This window comes from Parasteatoda tepidariorum, chromosome 6 (assembly GCF_982258835.1).
Source record: "Parasteatoda tepidariorum strain Cologne lab strain chromosome 6, Ptep-v5.0, whole genome shotgun sequence".
In the NCBI taxonomy this organism is placed as follows: domain Eukaryota; kingdom Metazoa; phylum Arthropoda; class Arachnida; order Araneae; family Theridiidae; genus Parasteatoda; species Parasteatoda tepidariorum.
In genome coordinates, this window is record NC_141760.1 from 20,399,543 (window position 1) to 20,420,020 (window position 20,478).

The window sequence follows — 20,478 nt, forward strand, 5'->3', positions numbered from 1 at the left end:
TAGAAGATTTTTGATCTCCATTGTAAAGGTTCACTGAAAATATTAATTATTAGTTAAAATGTAAGTACTAGAACACAAAATAATGACCTGTGCAATGGCTTATTCATTTCTCAAAAAGTCTTGACACAAGTAGATATGTTTGGTTTTTTTTTTAAATATTCCTGATAATATGTAAATCCTTCTCCCCTCCCCCTCCCCCTCAAACAAACCTTGAGTTTTTTTTTTCTTTTTTGAGGAACTAAAAGAAATCTTATTTAATTGTTTTACATAAAGAACATATTCTGATAATTCCAACAAAAAAATTTGAAATATTAAATATCCAGCCTTTCTCGACTCGTAAAACCTGAGTTAAACATAATTTTTGACGCTTAAAATATTCCGGTAAGTTTTATCTTTAGCCAAAAAAAAATTATTCTTCTAACGATTCTTTATAAATAGCCAAATAATGTATCTGCCCCAGTGACTGAGATGTCGGCTATGTTTAACTCCATTTTGATTCAAATTTTAAATAAAATATCAAAGAGAGAACTTTGGCGCTTCTTTTTGTTTTCCCGACTTTTTTTGTTAGAATCAAACATTTAAAACTAATATTTGATTACGATTTTAAATTAGAAAATGGATACATGAGGAACATGCCTTTAGTAAAAATGTCTTAGCCTAATTTTAGTAATAATGAATTTTATAACTCTTAATACTAAGCCAATAACTCCTTAAATTGTTGATATCTTTTAACTTATTTTGAAAAAGAATTTCCGCTACAAAAAAAGACTTTTTTTTTCAAAGAACCACCTGTTAATCTCTTCTTTATCACGAAAAACGCGTGTCTCCTGTTGTTTGCTACATGTCTTTGGCTTCGCTGGAGTGGTATGCTCTCTCTAACAGCACTGCTGTTCTAAAGCCTTAATTCGTGACATACGGGAAAATAAAAATAAAAAATCTAAATTTTAGGAAAAATTATTATTGCTCTTATGTACTGAGTGAATTGTTTTTTGATGGTTATGAAAATTATGAAACTCTTGAATGCTGCGTTCTTTCTTTACTATCGTTCTCCCCCAAAGCTAATTACACAGAGCTTTATAGATCATTTCAAGTTTTCACTTCAATTAAATTATAGTTAAAATCTCATAAATATTTTTTTATACTTTATATACCCTTTGACGCAATGCAACACCGGTATAACTTTTATATTTTTCTGACCCTTTAATTACAAGCAAAGAATGTAATTTAGTATTTTTTAAATATAAAAAAACAGTCTTCAAGTTACTAAAAATAGTCTGTTAGATTATCAGAATTATATTTATTCTAAAATATAAAATCCAATAGAACAAAAGCAGTTTGAAATTTTCTTTTATTCATATTCAAAAATTTATCAATAATTTATTTTGTAAATGAAAGAAATTTTATTGATGAATAACTGTTTCTCCTAGCTCTAAATTATTGCAAATAAGTGCAGATTTGAACATTTATGATGAGTCGTGTTTTGAATATTTTACTTTTAACTCAAAAAAAAGACACACATGTTTTATGCTGAATTTTATAACCATGAATTATTGATATATTAAATATAATTTTTTTCACATGCTTTGAGAATTAATACAAAATAAAGAAAAAGTGTGAAAAATATGTCGAATAAAAATTCTGCACCAAAGGGTAAGAGGATAAGCCGCTGCTCACGTTTGCTCATCAAACCTCAGAACTTCTTGAGTAGAAATTTAATTTAATAGAAAAACTATAAAAATTATCAAATATTAACTTAATGTTAAGTTGTGCTTGCCGAGTTAACGTTGCAGCAATTAGGCTTGGTTTATTAACTCCCTGAATAAATTTTTGAATCTGATTTACTGGGAAACCAGTAAGTGACGCCACGCGTTTGTGGTGTTGAACCTGATTGGCTTCCGAATCGTGGCATAAGCGAATGCCACAATTTATTCACGGTGACGTCACTTGCAGGTATCCATTTAAAGCTGCACTTATTTAGATTGTAAGCAATGTCTTCTCATTATAAAGAATAGCAAAATGATGACTTATGAGATGATGATGAGAAATCAAATTATTTCATTCCAAACATCTTTTTCAGTAGCTTTCAACATTCAACAGGGTCGTCTTTTACCTTAAAATTTGCCAAAATAGTTAAAATAAAGGCAGCCAAATAGCGGTATATTTTTGCGCGTGTGATTTGGTAGGTGACAATAAATGAGGGTTATACTTAAATACTGTTTTACAAAGGCTCTGTCATCGCATGGAATAATATTTTGCAATGAATAATATGCTATTTTTATAATTTTTGCGAGTTTGTAACAGTTATTTATAACACTTAGGATAAGTTTTGCCTATATTAAGCCATTGTTTTCTATGTTATTTCTAAAAATGACTAAAAATGTCAGCATCTAAAAAGTCATGGTATTAATGACAAACAGTTATAATCTTATTTTTTTTAATGTTTGAAAAGTTGGCATTGAAACGCTGTTGTTGTCGGGGTTCATAAAAATCTTCAAAAATTAATCAAGGTGGAAAATTTTGCTATTTTGGTGATTATATAAAGTTTTATTATTTATTATTATTATTATTATTTAAGCTCCTTTATAAAAATATAAGGTGTTTTTGAGATTGACAGATGTAAAAAAGTACATTTTTGTGTCTAATTTCATAACTTAAAATATCATCTACACTAATTAATTATCATATTTGAGGTCATCCACTTGAACCATCAAGAGTCCTAGAACCGGAAGATCTAATCATTAGATCAAAAAATATTTAGGATGGTCCACTTTTTTGCGCATTGTACAATTTAATTTTGTTAGGTAATATTTAAATTAACATTAATAAATCATAAATGCTTCATTATAATCACCCTGTAACGTAATTCACATTAAGTATTCCACGATTTATAAGAAACGTGTAATTAACAGACTTGTAAAACGTGTAATTAATAAATTGTAGATTTTCTTTTACCTTCGCACATTTGTCACAAAATGTTTGCTTGAGAAGAGAAACGAGATTAAAGCATCAATCGCGAAATCCAATTGTAAATATTTTTTTTTCTTCCTTTTCTCTTGATCTTTGTCTCTTTAAAATATATGCTAAGCATTATTCTTTTATTCGGCATTTTCTTTTTCTTCTAATAGCACTTTTTATAACTCATATTTTCAAAACAAAATTTTATTTTTAAAAAAATGCATACATAGCACTTAAATAAATGTTATTCCGCAATTTTGACGCGGTGCTGTATATTAAAAGAGAAAATCACAGGAACCGAAATATATCATAGTCTATTTTACAGCTTTTTATGAATTAAGCATTATTCCTTATTCCATCCAATGGAATATAAATGACATCTAAATGCTGCAAACGTTTATTGCTCAAAAAGAGGAAATAATAAAGTTTTATTTACCATCAAATGACATATTCTACTGATGCATAGATTAAGAACCGCTTTTAAAGAGAGGAAAAACAAATAATGCTATAAATTAAAGTCAACTGAAATTAACAGTTATAATGTAAAAATAATAAAGTTTACAAATAAAATATTAATTAATTAATCTTGTATGTTAGCTTATATTTTATTTATTTGAAAAAACTAAATAGATAAATAGTAAGTAAGGAGATAATAATTATTATAATTGAATTATTTAAAATTTTCCATTTGATTTTCAACTAATGACAATTTTGTTGTATATAAGAGTATATAAAACAGACACTAAAGTAAATTTATTATTTGATTTTCCTAATCTTAAATATTCAATAAAAAGTTTGTACGAAACTTTGCCTTTTATATACATTTCTTTGTTAAATGCGATAAAATTTAAGTCGATAAAATTTAAAGTAATATTTAAATTATTTATCCTAACAGCCTTACATTAACACTACGTGTAAATACTGTGGAATATCTCTCCGAATATCATGCTGAACAACCCGAAAAATTGCGCGAAAGATTAACAACAAATCGAGAGCTGATATAAGATTTAAAACATGTAATTTAGACTTAAATTCTTAAAATTGAATAAGTTTACACCAAACTCTCACGCATTCACATCATACGAGAATTATTTTCCTTTCCGAAAACAATGTTTGCGCTCTTTTAATATCACCAAGTAGATTGTTGGCAACTCAGAATGAGATGACGAGAATTTGTTATTGTCTTCTACGCCTATATTCATCAACAGAAGCAAATTTTCGCCTTTAAAGTATGTATGTATGTTTTTAGTTGTGTAATAAAGATAATTATATTTTAATTTTTTGTATCTGAGAGCTGTATTAAATGATTTTATAATGTAACATTTTAATCCGCTTCCGTTCTGTTAAGCCTAATTCGAATTCTCTTTGTGCTATTATCGCCATTCGCTTTATTCTCCGTCTGCTAATATCGCCAAGTCGATTGTGTGCAACCCAGAATGAGCTGACGAGAATTTGCTGTTGTCTTCTATGCTGATATTCATCAACCGAAACAAAATTTCGCCTTTAAAGTTTGTATGTATGCTTTTAATTGTGTGATAAAGATAATTATATTTTAATTTTTAAATCTCTGAGAGCTCTATTAAATGATTTTATGACATAAAATTTTTCCGCTTCCGTTCTGTTAAGCCTAGTTCGAACTCGTCTTTATTCTCTTTGTGCTGCGCGTTTGTTTGATTTACAAACTATTATCTTAAGAATTAGTGTATAGATGCATTCTAAATTAATGATTCTTATTTTATATTGTATTGTAAAAATAAATTAACTGTCCCTTATGTGTATCTTATTTTACTGTAATTATAATTTTAGTATTACTGAATAACAAAAATGGTGGCAGCTGTTTTAAATCAAGCACTTTAAAAGAAGATTATTTTGTGAAAAAATAGTTCCGAGAGTTATGTACCACGTTTCCCTGCACCACTTTAGTGTTAAGTTGTTGCCTTGTTCTTGGCGTTGAGATAAAATAACAAAATTTTTACAACGTAGAGCAAAGTATCTTCGTTTAACTACATAGATACACTTCATTTATAGTGAAAATTAGACTAAAATTGTTGACCTTTTTCATCCTACTAATTATTCCATCATATCATCCTTTTTTCTGAATATGGTATTTCAATACAATCTATATATTATTAATCCCACAAAAATAACTCTATATTTTTTATTAGTTTTGAAACAATCTTGAACTATTTTCATATATTTTATGAAATGTGCATGAAATATTTCATTCCAGCGTATATACCTATATATATAAATAACGAAAAGAAATTTTTGTTTATCCGTTTTTTTGTGTTTCTCTCTTATAGCTCAAAAATCATTTATGATATCATCCTGAGCTGTGGTGGCTCAAGGATAGAGCGTTCGCCTTGCTATAAGGAGAACCGGGTTCGAATCCCAGTGATAACTGGTCGATGCGAATTCCGCACTCTTCTCCCACCGACCACAGTGATGACCTAAAATAGCCTCAATGGTAGACGGATCATAGATTAGAGTCCCCCTCCCGTCAAGCAAACTGCGGAAAGTTCTCATGGTTTTCCTCTCAATGTAACGCAAATGTGGGTTAATTCCATCAAAAAATCCTCCGCAAAGGCAAATTTCTCCCAATACTTGATCCAGGAGTTCCCTTGTCTTCTGGAATGGGTTCAAAATTACAAAGCTACTGAATTGAACAATAGTAGTCGCAAACCCAAACAATTGGGTCGGCTGTTCAACGACGGTTATAAAATTATAAAATAAAATATGATATAATCCTGAAATTTAGGCAAGGCATTAAGGGGGCAATTTTAGCCCCCAATCATGTAAATCGTTCAAATATTTTATTAAAGCTTTCGAGAGGGTTGTTTTAAAAATGAATATTTTGAATAGGATTTAGAATTATTACGAACTAAAATACAGACGTCTTTTCTTTTCACTTATTTAAAAGACTAGTGAGCTTTGCTCCCACTCGCTGTTTTTTACCAAAACCCGAAACTACTTACGGAGTTCCTTTTAAATTTTAATATTATTTGCTGTCTGGTTGCTCAGTAGATAAAGACGCCGCTGACACAGCTGAAAGGAGAAGCTGAGAGGTAGTGAGTTTAATCCTGGCTGCCCACAAAACAATCAGCGTGTATACCCAGCAATGTGCATATTCGATCTGTCGTGGCTGAAAGTCCTCTCATTGGTTGTGGAGTGGAAGTTTGGAGAGATGGCTACCAGCTCAGTCACTATCCATGTCGTCTGAACAGGATCAAAGTGGAGAGGCTGAAAGATAGAGCCCTAAAAATTGGGCTATGTGCTCGGCAATGATTGCGCAATGCCTGAGTAATCTCCTTTCAGATCGCTTCGCACACTTTCTTTTATCCTGTTTAATACTGCAACTTCTATACTATAATATAAAACAAAAAGTCTTTCTTTCAATTACTCCTCCAATGTTATAATTAGATTAACAATTTCTCCTCGTCTAACATAGTATTGCTAGCAATTAAGTATTTAAATTTACTGTAATTATTTTAACATCAAAAAATCCAAATAGCCGCCAATAAAAACTCTTTAATTACTTCAAAAGTAATTCAAAATTTAAGCAAAATCAGACGTTCGTTTATTTTCAGACATAAACGTACAGTATTGAAGAACAAAACAAAATATACAGTTTCCCTACCAATGATTTTGGCAAAATTCAATTACTTTAAAACAAAATCTTCTCCTACGACCCAAAATTACTCAAAAAACTAATCACTACACCAATAATGTCTTTATTTCAGAATGTTTTAAACTTTTCTATATAAGTGCACGAAATTTCACATTATTTGAAATGTGTTTGAGTCTTAAAAATAAGAAGTGCACTCGGTGAAAATTTTCTGATACAGCGACGATGGTGACGGCAAGAGACGTTATTTTCTTTCTCAATATAACAAGATACTATCAATAATATTTGTTAGCTTACAGCTCTGTTTCATCAAAATCGGAGTTTACTGCATGCGTTTTAAGAATCAATTCTCCTTTTATTCGTAGAAATCAGGCTTTCTTTAAAGTTTTAACTGTGCTCAATTTTAAAATTTTAAAAAAAGAAGCTATTTTTCAAGATTATGATTATTTAAATCACAGAAAACTGCTTATCACGCTATAGGGATATATTTCTTCTTCAACTGTCGTACAACTTTCTCTTTTTGCCCTCTTGATGGATAAATGCTTCCTCCTTCTCAGAATAGAAAGTTATTGCCGCACACGCAACTGATCTTCATAAATAAATATTTTCCATTTCCATAATAATACAAATCCCATTTCATGAATGTCATTAACATGCCCTCTGCTGTTTAGACTTAAAATAAATCATAACTGATCATTTTCACTCTTTCTAAAACTCCTTCTAATCTCTAAGGACAGAAATTAAATTATTTAAGCGTTCTTCTTTTTGTATTTTTCATTTTGTAAATGAGAAAAGATTGCTATCATGGGGTTGTTCAAGAGATTGGGACCCTTTTTAATTAACTCCGTGCCTCTTCTTTGTCAATTCGTTTACATTTTCATAACCAACATTAAAAACAAGGAGAATGAGAGATGATATCCATTGATGTTTCACTGTCTTATCATTTTCATCTAATTCTCTTGATAATGTAAATATATTTATTACTGTAGCTTGATATTTTATACGCATTGCATTTTTACAGCATTAAATATTAATTATTCTAACCTACTCCAAATAAAGCTTTAAGTTTACCGCACTTTCATTTTTTTACTTTATTTTGAGGAAATAAAAGAGTTAAAAATTGTATCAACTCGACAAATTTAATCATTTTGACAAAAAAAAATTATAAATATTAAATTTTCTAAAAATCATCTAGAAAATATAATAATGTATCAATCCTTTCTCCAAGAATGATTTGACGATATATTTGACATTAATTATGTGGCACAGACATGCAATGATTAATTAATGAAAATGGTTCAATTATGAAAATTTAAACTAAATAAAATGGGGAAAAAAATAACTGAGCAAAATATTTATAATCGATTTCCATTTATTCGATTAAATATAAATCAAATCAAAGATAATAATTAAAAAAAAGATAACTTATAACTGTTACTGTTTAATTGTTAAAATTCAATAAAAAATTTCATTATTCATAAATAATTTCATCACTGAATAGTTTCTGAAATGAAGAAAAAGTTATAAAATGTAAAATAAAAATTTTGATAATGCAGGACTGTTACTGTTTTCGTAATTAAAAATACATTTTAAACAAAAATATGAATTTATTTTTGATTATTGGATTAAATATAAATCGTATCAAAGACGTTAAGGAAAATTCGGGTAATTAATGTTACCGTTTTCAGACACTCAGAAAATCCTGCAAAATTTAAGAAAAAATTATTAAACACAAATTTAAAACATAATTTTTTTTATTCTATTAAATATACAGGGTGCGTTCTGAAAGTAATGCGCATGATTTTATTGTGACGCGACTATCAATCGCAGTGCACTCAGATTGGTCTAAAAATGTGGTGGGGGATTTGTCCTTCCAAATACGCCTGGTCTCAGGTCTCTCCGAGTAGTAGGAGCGGCAGGACGTGCCCAACAACAGCCCGAACAGATGAAAACGTCCAGCGTGTGTGTGAAGTTTCGAAGTCAGACTGTCGGTTAAGCATTCAGGCAATCACCAACACCCTGAACTTGTCAAAATAAGTGGTACATGGGATTGTGACGGAGGATTTGCAAATGAGAAAGGTCTGTGTGAAGCTTGTGCCGAAGGTGTTGATGGAGGAGCAGAAACTACCTGACCCAAAGTAAGACCCCCTTGGCGCCTCAGCCTCCCTATTGCCCTGACTTGGCACCGTGTGACTTTTTTTTGTTCCTTTGACTGAAAAGAGAGCTGACGGGAAGGCACTGGGAGTCAGTGGAGAACACCCAAGCTCATGTTACAAGGTTCCTGAGAGGCATTCCTGTCGAGGAGTTCCTGGGTGCCTTCCAGGAGTGGCAGAATCGTCTCCTCAAGTGTATTGATGCACAAAATAACTATTTTAAAGAGTTTTAACCATTTGTACCCATAGGATCAATAAATCTATTTTTCCCAGAAAATAAGCATTACTTTCAAAACGAACCCTGTATAACAAATTTATGATGATAAGCAAAATTTACCGAGATTTCTGGTCTTCAAAATTATAGTTTTTATTACCAAACGTTTAGTGAAACAGTAGGAAACTAAAAGTTAAATTTAACCAAATAAATGATTTTTGCACTATGCTCTAAGAAATAATGATAAAATTACCAAATTCTGTCACGTTTAATTAAAAATACTATATTTTATGTTTACTTTAACCAAAGTCATGATCTCATCGGTAGAAATTACACAGGTTTTGGTGATCCAGAAACACGATAAATTTAATCATAATAAGGTAGTTTCGACCATACTTTTTCTCTTTGTGTGTTGCTATTTATTGCTGAAATACTTAAACGGGAATAATTTAACGAACAATTTCTAATATTTTTCTCTCTCCATTCATTTGTAATCTTCAAATTTTCCTGTTCTTTTACAAACACAAAAAAACTAAACAAAAGAAAAGTTTTAAAAAATTGACTTAGTTTTATTTTTGTGACAACTGTGGAATTCCGGATCCTAACAAAAATCTTCTCAGATAAGATTAGCGGAAAAGCTATATAATCCTTAAATCGACGCGCCTATCAATTTTCTCTTTTATGTGGCTGAGAAAAATTGAAGAAAAAAATTTCTGTCACCAAAGGTGTTCTCTCAGTGGGACATTCCGTAAATATGAGGAAGGTTGTGGAAATAATTTTATATTTTTTACTATTTCACCAAGTTCAAGGCCACGGAAGATTACTTGAACCACCCTCTAGGTCTTCCATGTGGCGTTTCGGATACAACAGCCCTCCCAATTATAACGACAATGAACTTTTCTGTGGTGGAATCTATGTGAGTATTTAATGGATTATTTTACGAACGCAAAACCCAGTAATGAAACTCTAATGGAGGGGATAATCAGTAAATTAATAATATTGACTATATGGTGCATAAACTAAGTATCTCCTTTAAGACAAATGATAAATAAACCTCTTTTTTTTATTAAATATTAATGCCTACGTGCTTTAACAGTAAAATGTAATGGGTGTTCCACAATGTATGTGTTACTCTGAATAAGCAAAATCAAGAGAATGTCGACTTTCACCGGTGAATGTCAACAATCATATAGTCGCTTTGGTGAATGTCTGAAATATTTGTTATGTCAAATTTGATATTAATTTATTCGTTTTTATTCTTATTTTTATTCTATATTTTAATATCTGCTGAGGATAGATTAGGAGAAACATCAGAGTTCGCAGTACCGGGCAAATATATACCGGGCAGTGGCATTTAACTATATTTCGGATATTTACCAAAGTAACTATATGATTGTCAACAGTGGAAATCAACAACAACCAATTTCGGTCATTCACAGTAACATATACACAATGTAAAGGGTGTTCCACAATGTTAATACATATTCTAGAATACTTTTAAAACCGTCGTTGAACAGCCGACCCAATTTTGAGTTCATGACTACCAATGTTCACCTCTGTAGCCTTGTAATTTTGAACCCAATTCAGAAGAAAAAGGAACTCCTGGATCAAGTATTGGAGGAAATTGCCTTCGTGGAGGACTTTTTGATTGAACTTACAGGCATATGCGTTACATAAAGAGGAAATCCACGAAAGCCTCCCGTGATTAACCTGATGGCAAGGGGACCCTAACTCGTGATCCGTCTACCACTCAAGATATATGACGTCAGCACTGGGGTTGTTTCAAGCCGGATGCAGAATTCGTATCAACCAGCCATCGCTGGGGTTCGGTCATCTCACTGGTAGGCGAATTTTCCATTCCCAGTGCCATCTGGCTCTCCTAGAATCCTTGCAAGAAATTAAATAAAAAGCATACAAATTAAGGTAAATATGGCGAATGTATGGCACGCGTGCCACGCGGCAGGTATTTTGACGGCATGTTATAAGTAAATTGCTTTTTATCTCCTACTTTCACTGAAAGCATTAAAAGTAGACAAATTTCCATATATACATTTTAAAGTGTATAAATAAATCCAAACACTTATGATAAAATAAAATTCAGAAAACAACAATGTTGGCGTGCTTTGGATAACGTCTAAAGATTGTTTACAAATGATAGTGAGTTGACGTAAGTTTGTTGTCCTTCATGTTACTTTACGTTCACGGAAACAAAAGTTTGTCTTTAAAATATGTACGCTTGTTTTCAGTTGTGTAATAAGGTTATATAAGGTAATTACGTTAGTTTTTAAATCTCTGAGAAATGTATTAAATGAGATAATACTGTATAATTTCTCCCGGCTTCTGTTATATTAAATCTTAACTCATCTTAATATTTTCTCTGTGCTGCGTATGTTTTGGATTTACAAACCAGTTTTATTTTATTCAGTTTTAAAACTATACCCTTTAAGAAATATATACTCTTAAATGAGCTAAGACGTACTTACACCCTTGCGGTGCTCTCTTTTTTTTTTTTTTTTTTTTTTGTCAAACAAAGGGCGCACCTTTCTGACTGAAGCCAAAGACTGCTGAGCTTGGTTTGTCTAATTATCATTAAAAACAACAAACTGTATTATAACTGTTGTATGGCTAGTTTTTGAAGGTTGTATTTTGTGTTGTGCAGGTGCAGTGGTCCATCAACGCTGGTAAATGTGGAGTGTGTGGTGATGCATATAATTTACTTCAGCCCAGACCCAATGAAGCTGGTGGCTTGTACGGAAAAGGAATTATTGTAAGAAACTATATGCAAGGACAGGTAAGTATACTCTTAACCTGAATACAAATGAAAGTTTCTTAAATAAAATTTAGCCGTGTATTAATCACAATGAAATAAAAAATCTGATGGATGTAATGAAATAAAAATTAAAAGTGCTGATTCTATCTTTATGTTAGACTCAGTAATATTTCGCATTAAATGTGCTTACTTCCTTCATTATAAACAATCAAAATTTGATATTTCAAGATTTTCTTCTAATTATTTGATTTAAACCTGCTTCCTTCATTTTTTGAATATCGCATCCTATTTTTTATTGCTTGAGATAATATCACGAGGAGAGAATGGTTAATTAATGCAAACTTTTAAAACTCATATTTGCTCTTTTTTTTTTAATGTTATATAGTAAAAACGTAAAAATAAAGCCATCTTCTTCTCTCAGCGAGACCGGAAAATTTTCATTACAGTATTCATGGTAAAACTAAATAATAAAACCTTAGACATTCACTAAAGGCTCTCTCTTAGAGAGACTTCTAAATATAAATTAAAGGTGAAAATCAAAAAATATTTATACATGAAAAATTGTGAATTCCAAGAAATATCTATGCAAAATTGAAGACCAGAAAAAAACGTACTTTGCATAATTATAACTAGAGATTGGCGATAAGTTATACCTCGTTACCATAGTCACCGCCACGGATCCAGACGCGTGGCTAGGGAAGTTCTTACTTTAGACAAACTATACGGGAATTTGCAATTATATTAACTTTGTTGCAAAAGTTGATGTGTGGTTGATGTTTCAAATAAATGTTGTTTTATAAGAATTGTCTGTTCAGTACAGCTGGTTTCGATACAATATAAGTATAACATTTATTATCCTTCTCTAATTTTGTATTTTTTTTTCAGGTTATAAGAGCAACAATTGATCTGACAGCAAACCATTTAGGATATTTTGAGTTTAGAATATGTCCGAATAACAACGCGAAAAAAGTAGTTCAACAAACATGTCTAGACCAGTATCCTCTCGAACTTGCTGATGGATCTGGAACAAAATATTACGTGGATGGTGCAGAGATGGGATTAATTGACATATACTTGAGATTGCCACAGGGATTGACGTGTTCACAATGTGTGTTGCAGTGGCAATATATTGGAGGTAATGTTGCAATGACGTCACTCATCAAACATTTAATTTAAAAAATAAAAAAATAAATAAATAATGATAACACTGGGGAGCAAATTTTTACATTTATACGAAAACTTGATCATGGCTGATTCTTGTGCTGAGATTTAAAATCTAAAATTAATTTCATTCCTAAATCTATAGATTTTTTTAAATGTCCTTTTTAATCTATTTTCTTGCCGAAATATACAAGTTTAAAAATGATGGTACTTTTCCGTTAGTCGGGGGCCAATGTCGCCCATTGTGAACCAAACGCGAGCCAAGTCGCCAAGCGAAGCGAATGACAAAACAGTTAACGGAATAAAAGTCGAAAACGTTTAACTATAAACAAATATTTATCAATAGTAAGCAAAACAAGTTCAACTATAAACAAATATTAATGAATTGTAAACAAAGCAGTTTTACCTAAAAAGAATGCTTACAATAATTGGCTTTTCCAGAATACGGTGATATCCTTGAAAATTTGCTCAAACGAATCTTCCTCAGTTCTGCCTAAATCCCAAAATTCATTTTTTAAAACAAAAATTAAGGAATTATAAAGGAAAACGTGATTTATTTTGAATGAATTCAGAGAATACAGCACGTGGCCCCCAAACTAATATTCCCCTTATGGTTTTAAGTCCAAGCCCATCAAGCATCAATTCTCTTAAATGATACATTCTATATTCTAACACAAAGATTTAAATTCTTTGAGTATATATTTCTTATTTAACACAAAGATAGACAGGAAGCCATGTAGAACATAAACAAACAACTATGTGTTAAAGTTGGCAGGTACACAAGACAAAAATACATCGAGATTACAATAAAATACATAAACAAATAATAAATCCAAGTTAAGTAAAAGACGCAGACGAGAAAATTAGCATTCTAACTTATGTGGAGAAACTTAGCTCATCGTTAACACGCCATTTTGCTTATAAGCGATCAGCTGACTTTGACGTCACAGGTCACATGTGTGGATACCCGTGATCTTCTTCCTCTTCTTGAAGTTAAAGTACCCAATTGGATACTTTAAGTAACCTCACGCGTGTGAGTCGAGTCTGATTGGCTTTTAAACCGAAAAAGTTTCGATGACATCATTTACAGTTATCTAATTCCGATTTTTTTAACCACAATTATTTTTAAGGTAACATCAGTAATGTTTTCTGGCTTATAGTTCTATTTAATTAAAAATATAAAACTTTATTTCACGTTCCTTAACATTTATTTAGTTTTCATTTCTTATGTTTAAAAAAACAATGATCAATATGAACGTAGTAGCATGGATGGACTACGTCAATAAATTATTGTTTCTAAATTTATCTAAATTAATATGTTTATAGTTATAATTTAAAAACATGTTTCTAAAAGATTAAATAATTTAAAATTTGCTGTAATTAAAATAAAATAAATAAGTCATGCACTGAAATTCGAAAGAAATTGAGAAATGACCCTAATTCTTTTAGAAGAAACGTAAATCTTCATGCTATTATTGACGCCAATGATGCTTAATAAATATGGTAACAGTAACTTATTGAAACAAAAAAATAAGCTATGTACTAAAAAGTAAAATTTATTGAAAACTGTATCAATGAAAAAACAACGTAAGTACTTTGCAAAAGACTTGCACTTACGTTACTTTTTTAATTGCATAATGCTAATATTATTTTTTGTCTGTTTTTATTTTGTTTTTGTTCTTAACATTATATAATTCTTAATAATTATAATTTTATAAATCAGGCACAATTCAAAGCAACATTTTTGTGGAAAGTATATTTGAAAACTAAATCTTTTTTATAATAAATAATGAATATTTTTGTTAATTTTATTATATTTTAATGGTAATTTTAATTTTATGAACACTGTTAGCAATAATGGGTAGGTAAAAATTGTCTGAAATTTACAAGCATCTGATGATGATTTAGCTTAATACAAGTTTGTGGTGGCTATTATTAAACAAATATTTAAAATTATTTGTTATTAAACAAATGTGCTTTTTAATATTTTATATAAAATAAAAGTAAAACCGTATAGCATAATTTGAAATATGAATACATTAGTTAAAAAGCATGCCTAGTGCTGCTATCTACAAGCAAAAACTTGAAACTTCCATTTATTATAAACATTTAAAATGATGATATAAAATCGGAAACATTAAAAAGTATAATTAAATACCAAACATTTCGTTAATAAAATAGATGAAGGACGTGTTATTAAATTTTTCAGAGTGAGCGTAATGAACTTTTATAATTATTACACTCATTTGTTAATTCGCTATAGAAACATGATTTTTACAAGAAAATCAAACCTGTACATTCTACTCTACAAACTCTACATAAGTACATCATTATGCTGTTTAAACATTGTGAAACGTTTTCGGAATACTCTTCCAAAATGTTTTAAAATATATTTAACAATCAAAATTTAGTTATCAATTTTTAACTTAAAATAAATTTTAAAAAAAAAATAATGTCGACAGTTGTTCTAAGTTATGTATAAAGTGTTATACAAATCTATTTATTTCATTAAAAGAAATATTTTTTATCGTTAGAGAAATTGATATTAACTAATTAAAATAATAAAATAAGGAATATTGATTTTCTACTCAATTCAAATCAAATGCAATACCATTTACTATTTTAAAAGTAAAAAAAAATAAAAAAGTGATATTAAACAAAATAAAGAACGGATTGTAATTATATTTTTTGTGACTATTTTAAGCCGATTTCATTGCTGCTATTTCCATAAGATATATTTTAAGCAAAAACAATAAGATATTAATGTTATAATCAAATGATATCAATGTTATAATCATATGTTATAATTAAGTAACAATAAAAAAGTGCAAGTAAAGACTGAAAAGAACATTTATTTATTTATTTTTATTTATTTATTTGTTAATAGAAACTTCACAACTCTCGCGATTAAATAATGAAAATCTATAACAGTGCTGCAATCTATAGAGAAGTTTATATGTTCTTACCACTTCTTTTAAATTCACTCCTTCCTTTATTTTTTAATTATTTTTTCATTTTGTGACTTTTCGTTTATTAATTTTTTTTTAATCTTAGCATTTTTTGAGTTAATTTCGTTTTAACAAATAATGTATTTTTTTAATTTGCTTATGTTACCACATTAAAAAGAAAAAAAAACATAGAAATTGGTGCTGCTATCTATTGAGGAATATATATATTTTAAACTTTTTCAAAAATATCTCATCCCTTTTTTAAAATGTTTCTTTGTATCATCGATAAGCGTTTTAATAAGCTGCGTGTCACTTTAAAAAAATATTGTTGAAAATTATAATTCATAACTAAAAGCCAAAATTAACTATTAAAAAATAAAATTTGCAATTAACAAATAAATAAAAGCAAATCCGCAGATATTCTTTTTTAATTTAAAGCAAATTCTTACATTTTTGAATGATGAATTTAAGTTATCGAGAAAAAAAATTCTTAGGTTAAAAAATTCTCATTCAAATAAATTAACTAATAAAAACATTGATACTTTCCTCTGTGAAAAACACGAATAAAATATTTTGATCTGGCAAAAAAAAAAAAAAAAAAAAAAACAATGATCCATTGGTGCTGCCATCTATTAGAATATTTTTCAAAACTAAACTTTTTAAAGAACATTTATTATTGTTCATTTATCTATTTATTCATTTATTTATTTATTTATTTATTTATTTAATTGGGCAAGATTACCGCATCCTATAATATAATTACACTATATAGGACATATATAATTACATCCTATAATATACTTACTATATAACATGACCGTGTTCTGTACTAACAATAAAATATTCAATAATCATTAAATATTAAAAAATCTTCATCTCTAACTGTTTAGTTATAAATCTATAGAGTCGGATTTCTGATCCCCCTCTCCCCCCCCGCCCCCCCAAAAAATAATAATAATAAAAAATAGAAAAAAAAGTAAGAGGGTAGCTCACAATTATAAAACTCGTTTATCCAAAGATTACTTTACGCATAAAATAACTTTTAAAAACTATTTATTATTTTCAATATTTTTTTTTATAATGGTCGAAAAATTTTTGAATTGTAAGGTATACAATTTTTTGCATCATTTTGCATTTTCAGTATTAGTACGAGGTGATAAATAATGAAATGTAAGTTAGCAGTATGCATAGCAACTTTAATTAAACACATATTATCATAATAAAATTGTGGGATAACGTATTCTTAAAAATAAAAGATACCATGTGAAACTCTGCACCAATAAAAACTTCCATATTCGCAACATCCAAAAAAGCAGTAAATTTTAAATCGACTTTTTTCGTAAATTGTAACTATTGTAAGTCGTGTAAGCCACAATAATATTTACTTTTAATTAAAAAAAAAAAGTATCTCGTAAAAAAATAAATTCTAAAATTAAAAACTTGAATCCCTCTAAAATAGGATAAAAAATTGCAAATTTATCTCATTATTGTGCAATATTTTTCTTTGTTTTTAATCAATGACCGTTTGTAAAACGTATGAGCCAATATATATTTCTGTCAGTAAATTAAAATTAATAGCTTTTCGTTTTAATACATACGTATACTATTATTAAACCTTACTTTAATAAAGTGGTTCTGAAAATTTTTCTTCTTGCGAACCTTTTCGTAAATAATTTGCGAACATCTTGTTTAATTAATAATAATAGACAAGAAAACAATAAAATTTAATAACTTTATAGGTTGCTTAAAAATCTTATCAAGAAATGGAAACTTAATCGTGAACCGTCTTTTTACAAAAATCCACAAAATTAAAATAATTCCTAGAAGAAAATTAATATAAATTTCATTCAACAAATCAATTAGTTCTCTTAACATACATTAAATTAGAAGAAAAAGGAACCTAATATAATATTTGCCAGCGGAAAAAATACTGGAACAGCACTTAGTCTGACAGTTCCAGTTTTAGATCAGGTTCTACAATCGTCTTTCATATAAATTTGTGTTGATTCTGTTTAAATTGATAAATTTATGTTGCGATATCAATTATCAGATATGTGGAGCAAAAAATAATTAAAAGTTTGTAATAATGCGATATTATATACAAACGTCATAAATACATTCAATTATTTGCATTTTAAGCAAGTACTATATTTATATTTGTAATGTTAAACCAGAAGTCAAATAATCAAATATGATTTTTAAAATTAGCTTTCTCAAAATTATCACGACGTACTCAATGAGTTCGTTTTTTTTTATTATTTTCTATTGAGTTCTTTTTTTTTTTAACTAAGTTTTTGAGACATCCGTGAACAAGCATCTCCTCAAAAAAAAAATTACTTATTCCAATTGTTAAACAGGTGTATATTGAATATAGGAAAATTGTCATAAAGTTTATTGTGAATTCTCTGTTAAAAGGTTGGCAAGAAAGGCAAAACATTCGTACTCATTTATCAGCATACATTGGATAAAAGCATGGCTAGGCGAATGATAATGATAACAAATGTGACAAATTTACTTAACACATGTTATAAGCAAAGTATACGAGCTTTCGTCAAAGAATATCAAATATACAAGAGAACAAATTCATGAGATTAAAAAGAAGTAAATTAATATTTCGAATTAGATACAGTGCAATAAATATTCGCATTTAAGTTTATCATTTCTTTATTTGATTAGATATATCACTTGAAATTCCACAATTGCAGCTATATTTTTACGAGCCTTCTTTAGAAACCACCGAATGGAAAGCATTTGCCTTAATAGAATTGTGTTTACTGTGTTCTTGATTACGGATGCCTTTTCCACCTTTATAAAAATATGATTTTTTTTTCAGCAAATAATTGGGGATTTTGTTCTGATGGAACTCAAACACTTGGTTGTGGACCTCAGGAAGCGTTTCGTTCATGTGCTGATGTATCAATTGAAAGTAGCCCAAGGAACCGGAACTTATTTCTAAAATCTTTGTATTCGAAAACAATCTAGTCAGTGAAATATTAAAAAATTTATTCTGTTTCCCTTTATTTTTGTTGATATGAAATTGTTTAACTTTAAAATACACGGCAAAAACTGTTGCTCTGAAAACAGCATGCACTAAAATAGAAAATCAATCATCAAATGATTTTTTTTTTTTTTTAAATTTGAGTATCTTTATATATATTTCTCTTACACGGCACCAAAAAAAAGCCTCATTACAACTCCCCGAATGGCAACGTTAGAAAATCGACCAATGATTGCTGCAAAAAATGTCACATGGCAAATGTCACATGAGGTGGCTCAACATATAGCGCTTTTAAAAACGGAAACAATAACCAGAGTGAGCATTATCAGGTTGTTCAATTCAGATTCATGCCCTAAAAACATGATAATATTTAATTTAAACTGGCTCAACATATAGCGCTTTTAGAAACGGAAACAATAACCAGAGTGAGCATTATCAAGCTGTTCAATTCAGATTCATGCCCTAAAAACATGATAATATTCAATTTAAACTCAATTAGGAATTAATTAGGCTGGCCTTCTCCATGAATATAAATAATTCACAAGATCAGATTTTTGAGAAAACCAGTTTAGTACTGACTAAACAAGTTTTTAGTCATGGACAACTTTATGTTGGTCTGTCAAGAGTTAAGTCATTTGACAGCCTTTCAGTAATTGCTCCAAGATGGCAAATCTATAATTGTGTTTTCAAAGAAATTCTAAATGCTAGTGTTAATTTCTTAGAGCTTTGCAGAAAAAAATGTTTTTTGGAAAAAATTTAATTGAAACTTCTATTGGCAGTAGGCAAGTGGAACTGCCAAAATCAAAACTCCCCGATTAGATGTGCAGCATGGCGACCTCCACGTGGTTTTTCTCGGGTAATGCTAACAGCCATGCATTTTAATTTATTGTATGTAAAACATTCTTATTTTGTTCTAAAATGTTATGTACTTTATTACAAATGTTAATTAATATAGAAACCGATTTCAATAATGCTGATCACCAAAAAATATTTCATTTGGCGATAAAACAAATTTTTGTGTTCTTGAAAATGAAAGACTTTTTGAGGGTTATTATCTCACAAGGAAAAGTTAGGGTTTAAAGTTTATATTTTTAAATAATAAATTTTTTTTCTAAAACTTTCAGAATTTCTAGCATTAACTAATTTATTATACACATTTAGTTGAATTTAGGAGAATAACTGCAATATTTGATAATTTATTTTGCTAATATGTTTCTCATTTAGCTAATGATTTGATTTTTTCACCATGTACAATCTAAATAGCTAATATACTTTTATAAAAGCCAATAAGAACATTGATAGAATTCTTCTACATAAGTACAATACTATGTCTTTGATGATAAAATACTACGTCTTTGATGATTACTATGTCTTTGTGCTAGAACATTGTGTTCATTGGCGAGCGAGCGCAGCGAGCCATGGTTCACGGCGTGAACCACATAGGATCGCGTAGCAATTCTCGGGGGTTGGCGAGCGTTAGCGAGCAGGGGGTGGAGCCTCCTAGTTTTATTATAAAAACGCATTATCGATACTATTTTTTGTAAGATGCACCAAAAACTGCCAATTGGCAGATGTATTAAATAAAAGTAGACTAAAGAACTGAAATTTATGGTATTAATGTTTATACTTAAAAACAATAAAATTAAAAATTGAA

General features: G+C 29.3%; 1 protein-coding gene across 1 annotated transcript; it reads left to right on the forward strand.

Moving 5' to 3' along the window:
* The first annotated feature begins 9,622 nt into the window (after positions 1-9,622).
* On the forward strand, positions 9,623-18,846 carry LOC107436837 (uncharacterized). Its single transcript, XM_043047400.3, has 4 exons — positions 9,623-9,863; positions 11,607-11,738; positions 12,603-12,852; positions 18,660-18,846. The coding sequence occupies exons 1-4, from the start codon at positions 9,702-9,704 to the stop codon at positions 18,806-18,808; spliced, it is 693 nt and encodes a 230-aa protein (XP_042903334.2). The 5' UTR covers positions 9,623-9,701; the 3' UTR covers positions 18,809-18,846.
* Positions 18,847-20,478: the final 1,632 nt, after the last annotated feature.

Excerpts from the sequence above, each read along its gene's own strand:
- LOC107436837 (XM_043047400.3), top strand. The coding sequence starts at position 9,702 with ATGAGGAAGGTTGTGGAAATAATTTTATATTTTTTACTATTTCACCAA. Across the intron at positions 9,864-11,606 it reads TTTTCTGTGGTGGAATCTAT|GTGCAGTGGTCCATCAACGC; the intron begins GTGAGTATTTAA and ends TGTGTTGTGCAG. Across the intron at positions 11,739-12,602 it reads GAAACTATATGCAAGGACAG|GTTATAAGAGCAACAATTGA; the intron begins GTAAGTATACTC and ends TTTTTTTTTCAG.